Source organism: Peromyscus leucopus, chromosome 9, assembly GCF_004664715.2.
Source record: "Peromyscus leucopus breed LL Stock chromosome 9, UCI_PerLeu_2.1, whole genome shotgun sequence".
In the NCBI taxonomy this organism is placed as follows: Eukaryota; Metazoa; Chordata; class Mammalia; order Rodentia; family Cricetidae; genus Peromyscus; species Peromyscus leucopus.
In genome coordinates this window covers 62,223,988-62,230,097 of record NC_051070.1, presented here as the reverse complement: position 1 = coordinate 62,230,097, position 6,110 = coordinate 62,223,988, and the positions used below count along the sequence as shown (strand labels likewise).

The following is a 6,110-nucleotide window of genomic DNA, read 5'->3' as shown; positions in this document are numbered from 1 at the left end:
ACATTGTCATTGTCAGTGAATGGCCTCCACAAAAACCTAGGGATGTACTGTGTTTTTTGTTTTTATCAACCTATGCAGCAATGGGCACTGCATGCATTCACACACTGCATGACTGCTTCCATGCTGCTGTGCCCAGCCTCCTTTGTAGAAGTTGCATGATGGCTCCCATGCTGCTGCATCCAGCCTCCCCTGTTTGTGGAAGTCAGCACTAGACCTGGAAGGCAGAGGCTCACCACTCCCATTGATCCTGGAGACAAAAGTCCTTGGCACCTTCTAAATCTGTCAAATTAGCATTATACATCTATGCATACAACCGCCCTAGTTGGTGTTTTGGGTGGAGTGAGTATATCAGTTCTCCAAGTGAAAATGGCCATACAAATTTAGGGTCACATTTTGAGTTAATCTCAGTAGTTACCTAGAACCCTGGGACTTATAAGTTACCTTATGACTGACTGGCCTTAGTCTTTGTCACAAACAATTTGAGGATAATTAATACCTACCAAGAGTTGTGAGATTAAAGAAAGTAAGACACTTTTAAACTCTGGTCTGAAAAAAATGTCATTTTTATTGCTCACAGGTATGTATATAAAAAGCATGACTAATTTTGTGTGGTGTCTTTCCTTAACTATCTATTGAAAATCCATCAACCTCAAATTCCCTTCAAACCCTGGAGATCTCTTGGTAAAACCTCCCACACTATACTTGGCTGAAGGGAGCACTTGAGGTTTAAGGTTAAGGAAGGGCTGGGCAGAGTTGGGGCACTTTAGAATCCACCAGCCAGCTGTATGTATGTGAAGAGATAGCTGAGCACTATAAACTGCTGCTTCCAGACAGCAGTTCAACATGGGAGACGTGGAGGGAGGCTAGAAAGACGAAAATCCAGTGAGTAAGTTCTTGACATTTCTTTGTGCCATTCTGAAACCAGGCAGTTTGGGCCCAACAGTTCCGTCGGCACACCCCCCCATCCCCTTCATGCATCTAAGTGCTTTAGCAATGAGCCTCCAGCTCCCATCCAGCTGCCATGGACACGAAGGCTGAGGCCACAGCTCTCGGCTCATCAAGACGACATTGTGCTCTGCAGAAGAGGTGGCGGTCAGAGACAGATGTGGCTCTGTTCCTCGCAGGTGGTGGCCTCCCCAGCCGTAGACAGGTACAGCTTCCCATCAGGACACACACAAATCTCAAAGGACCCCGTAGAGGTGACAGAGGGACCCGGTGTCCCCTGCTTCAGCTTGGGCAAAGCCACAGTTTCAGCATCAAGCACCAGCTGTTTGGGAGAAAGTGAGACATGAGGAAGGAGGAACAGACCTCACCAAGGGAAATTCCCAGCGTATTCTAAGAAAGATAGTTTCCTCCTGTTGAAAGCAGGCTGGGTACCGAGCAGCTGGGTCCTGCCTGTACTTGAGTCCTCTCAAAATGATCTCTTCCATTCTTTGTGCAGGCTGGGCTGACATGCTCCTCCAATGTGGAGAGAGGCCAACTTTTCTTCTACTCCCCAGCTGGGAAAACTGACCAGTTGTTTTATAATTGGTTCAGCAAACTACATTGCTTTTCAATTCTGGGTCGCTTCCCTCCTGTTGTGGAATATAATTGAAGATATACTCATTGATGTTGTGCAATAATTGTTTAATGATGCAAAGATGTGTTCCATTCTTGTACGTTGCATAACTCTGTAAAGCTGTGATACTGTGTCTAAAACACCTGATGGTCTAATGAAGAGCTGAATGGCCAATAGCTGGGCAGGAGAAAGGATGTGCAGGGCTGGCAGATGAAGAGAATAAATAAGAGGAGAAATCTGGGAAGAGAAGATGAGGAGCGAGAGGAGGAGGAGGAGGAGGAGGAGGAGGAGGAAGACATTAGAGGCCAGCCACCCAGCTATACAGCCAGTCACAGAGTAAGAAGTAAAGAAAGGTATATAGAATAGATAAAGATAAAAGCCCAGAACCAAAAGGCAGATGGGATAATTTAAGAAAAGCTGGCTAGAAACAAGCCAAATTAAGGCCAGGTATTCATAAGTAAGAATAAGATTCCGTGTATTTATTTGGGAGCTGGGTGGAGGGCCCCCAAGAGCAAAGAGTAAAAACAACCAACTACACACTCCTAAAAAAAAATGGCTTTTGAACTTATCTGACAAAACTGACAGAATTGTTATGCCAGTTCATACTGTGATCTCGTGGAGCTTATGCTAAATCATCTCCTTCCCATTGGGATAACAAACAGTCCACAGAAATGGGATCATCTTTATTTTTGCTTGTGGATGTCCGACTTTATCCTGACTTTATCTGTGAGTTGTTTTCCTAGGAGAGACCACTGAATTCACCTTACTAGCTGCCAACCATTTCCCTAAACTCTTACCATTGTTTGAAACCTTTCTGTCTTCTACCAAGTGATGAATGCAGTAGACCTGAAGACTGAAGCCAGGGCAAGCACCATGGAAACCAGCGGGTTTGTTAAATAGGAGCCTAAGAAAGAGCCATTGATGGGGCAGGGGAACCACTCTGCTGAGGACATGAGAACAGTCGCCCTGAGCAGCTTGCCCCTTCCTCCCCACACTCACTTGTTAAAAAGAAGTTTCAGGGCTTTGTAGGTTGGCATAGTGTCTTCATTGTCAGCCAGCTTAGCGCTCCCTTTGATTCCTATAGCTCTCGTCCATGAATTCCCGTCTCCTAATGGGCTGTCAGAGCACTGCTAGCTGCATGATAGACGCCTTGCACTGTGCGGCCTTGCAGAGCAGCAGAGCAGAGGCATCCCAGCGGCCACCGGGCCATGCCAGGGGATCTTTGAGGGCTTACTCTTCCCGGGAGGCTGTTACCCCGGCCTCTCGGCCCTCTCCTGTCTTGTAGTTAGGAGGTTAATTTGTCCAGTCGTTTCTTTTCCTCCACTGACAGCCCCACACTGTTTCTCTGTTCGCCATGTTAGGCTGGAGTCCAGACATCTGTCCTCCCTCTGTCCAGCTTCTACTCATGGGGAACAGCAACTGGAATTAGCGGTCCCACTGTGTGCTGCCTGCAAAAAATGCTGCCTGATTCACAGAAGGAAATATGACCATTGAAAAACTGAACCTTTAAGCCGGGCGGTGGTGGCGCATGCCTTTAATCCCAACACTCGGGAGGCAGATCCAGGTGGATCTCTGTGAGTTCGAGGCCAGCCTGGACTACCAGGTGAGTTCCAGGAAAGGCACAAAGCTACACAGAGAAACCCTGTCTCGAAAAACCAAAAAAAAAAAAAAAAAAAAAAAAAAAAAAAACTGAACCTTTATGCAGTGTGTGGTGACACTGTGTCTCCATAGTAACTGAAGCTTTGTGCAGTGTGTGGTGACACTGTGTCTCCATAGCAACTGAAGCCTTGTGCAGTGTGTGGTGACACTGTGTCTCCATAGTAACTGAAGCCTTGTGCAGTGTGTGGTGACACTGTGTCTCCATAGCAACTGAAGCCTTGTGCAGTGTGTGGTGACACCACGTCGCCATATTAAGATTTCAAAATCCCTGACTCACTCTGACTTTGCCAGCTCTGGGTCTCATAAGCTTCTAAGTTTCAGTTTGTAGAAGACTTTCATGTCTTCCCTGTGGGTGATCATTGACTGGCTTCTGTCCATATGCCCAGAGTGGCTTCTCATGACTGTCTTTAGGTGCATCCTAACTACATTTTCCTGTTCCTCTTAAATGAACGTCATTTCAAAATGCCACACTAGTGCCTTCAGACCACAAGACACGATTAAGTGAACAGTTCCCCCATTTGTCTAATGAGGAGACAGGCACAGAGGGCCAGCAAACTTTCCAAAACTCAAATCCCTATTTGAACTGGAGGACTGGTGACCCACAGGGCCCAGGCTTCAGGGTTGTCCTGTGCCCTGCACTCCTTGTACTGTGTTTTACAGTTTCTGCTGGCTGTCCCTGGGGTAAGCCTGGGCCAGAGCTGGGGAGAGAGCACCTAACCATGCACTCTGACTGTGCTAGTGACTTAGGACAACACTCCACACACACACACACCCAGGAAGCAGGAGCACAAGAGCACACAGCTCTAGCTACACATCAAAAGGACATTATGACAGGGCTGATAAAGAGATTTTCTGAACCTATGCATTATTTGAACATAGAAGCAAGCTCTCAAACTGTGCAATATGCACTCTAATGACTACAGTCAGCTTCTGCTCTAACCTGTCACCTCACTGTGGACTCGTTAGGTAGCCTGGAATGCCTGGTTTCCCCACTGACTGAAGCTGAGCTTTCACCTTCTATTATTAATAAAGAAAGTTCTACAAATCATGGTGTAGGGTAGATCTGCTATACTGTCATTCTGGACTTGAGCCCCAGAAAGGAACCTTACTGTAGCTGACCTTTGGAAAAATACTTGTTTTTCTCCGTTCATTTTATTTTGCACTAAATTCTGTGCAAGCAAGCATAGTGCTCTGGGCAACAACAGGGGATAGTTGTCATTTGTGCATATCCCCAATCATAGCCATGCTCTGAAACACTGAGTCACCAGGAAATGCAAAAATTGGTGCTGGGGATGTCTTTCTGTATGCTGTGAATGTGTTGCTCTGATTGGTTAATAAGTAAAGTGCCAATTGGCCAGTAGCCAGGCAGGAAGTATAGGTAGGACAAAGAGAGAGGAGGATTCTGGGAACAGGAGGGCTGAGTCAAGAGATGCCGCCATGAGAAGCAAGGTGTAAAATACCAGTAAGCCATGAGCCATGTGGCAACTTATAGATTAAGAAAAATGGGTTAATTTAAGATATAAGAACTAGATAACAAGAAGCCTAAGCCATTAGGCCAAACAGTTTAAATAATATAAGCATCTGTGTGTTTATTTGGGTCTGAGTGACTGTGGGCCCGGGTGGGACTGGAAAAAAACTCCAGCAACAAATTGGTGTCTGCATGTCCCGAAAGTCTGCAGCACTTTTTCACAGCATAAAATAATTAGTGACTTGGTGCTGCAGATGCCAGTGTACGAAAGTAAGATCACTATGGAGTGAATCTAATCTTCTGTGCCCTTACCTGAACTCAGTCCTTCTCACATGGCCATGCTGTGCCTTTCATCATGTTTTAGTACAAGCCAGCCGAAGGCTCAAATCCTGATGCCCTGGCGGATGCAGCACTCAGGTGCCTCCCCAGCACATACAGTAAGAACTCTATCACTGTACTCACCAGTCCATCACTACTCTGCAAGACGATGTCCATTTGAGAAAGGGCCTCCATTTTCCCAGTGGGAGCTTTAATGTGAACCCCCCTCGGGGCATCCATGCTTAGACTCCGGGTTGGGGATTCTAACCTGAAATGAGGAAAAAAAAATGTTAAAAGCCACCCTTGAATGGGGCACAGCAGTTAAGAGGCTTCTGAGCCCAAGCTACTCAGAAGCCTGAGGTGGGAGGATGGCTCCAGGTGAGCAGTCTGGGCCAGGGAGGACCAACAGACTGAAGGAGGAAAATAAACTACCACACAAACCTTCAGCACGTGGCTTAATATAGAAAGGGTAGCTAACAAGGGATGCAGACTCTCCAAGAAACTTGATGCCACTCATGAATGTTGACGTGCTCTATACTCACACATCCGGAAATAATGAGTGCTCTAGCTTGTTCTCTATAGCTCTGATGAAACACTGACCACAAGCAACTAGGGGAGGAAAGGGTTAATTTCAGCTTACAGTCTATCACTGAGGGAAGCCAGGGCAGGAACTCAAGGCAGGGACACAAGCAGAGCCCATGAAGAAAGGCTGCTCACCGGCTCGCTCTCCATGGCTTGCTCAGCCTGCCTTCTTGCATAGCCCAAGGCCATCTGCCCAGGGATGGCATGCCCACAGTGGGCTGGGTCTTCCCGAATCAATCATCAATCAAGAAAATGCCCCACAAAACTGTTCACAGGTCTGTCCGATGAAGGCAGTTCCTCCATTGAGGGTCCCTCTTCCCAGGTGACTCTAGTTGGTGTCAGGTTGACAACAACTAACCTACACAGTGAGTAGCAGAGAAATGAGCATCCAACTAGTGACAGCCTATGAACTTAGTGTGCTCTGTCCACGGGTACAGTCGGCAGACGGCTGTAATCTTGTGCAGACGGCCCTGCAGAAGGAACTGCCATTGGTGAACAGCTTAAACAATGATAATATTTAGTTAA

General features: G+C 46.8%; 1 protein-coding gene across 2 annotated transcripts in view; it reads right to left on the bottom strand.

The window, feature by feature from the left end:
- Nucleotides 1-540: 540 nt before the first annotated feature.
- Nucleotides 541-6,110, bottom strand: part of Sgcg (sarcoglycan gamma) — a 68,994-nt gene continuing 63,424 nt past the window's right edge. For both annotated transcript variants that reach the window (XM_037208479.1, XM_028870353.2), the window contains exons 7-8: nt 5,148-5,271; nt 541-1,267 (exon numbers count right to left, since the gene is read on the bottom strand). In XM_037208479.1, the coding sequence (XP_037064374.1) occupies nt 1,094-1,267; nt 5,148-5,271 (298 nt within the window). In that variant the 3' untranslated portion in view covers nt 541-1,093. The remainder of the gene's footprint in view (nt 1,268-5,147; nt 5,272-6,110) is intronic.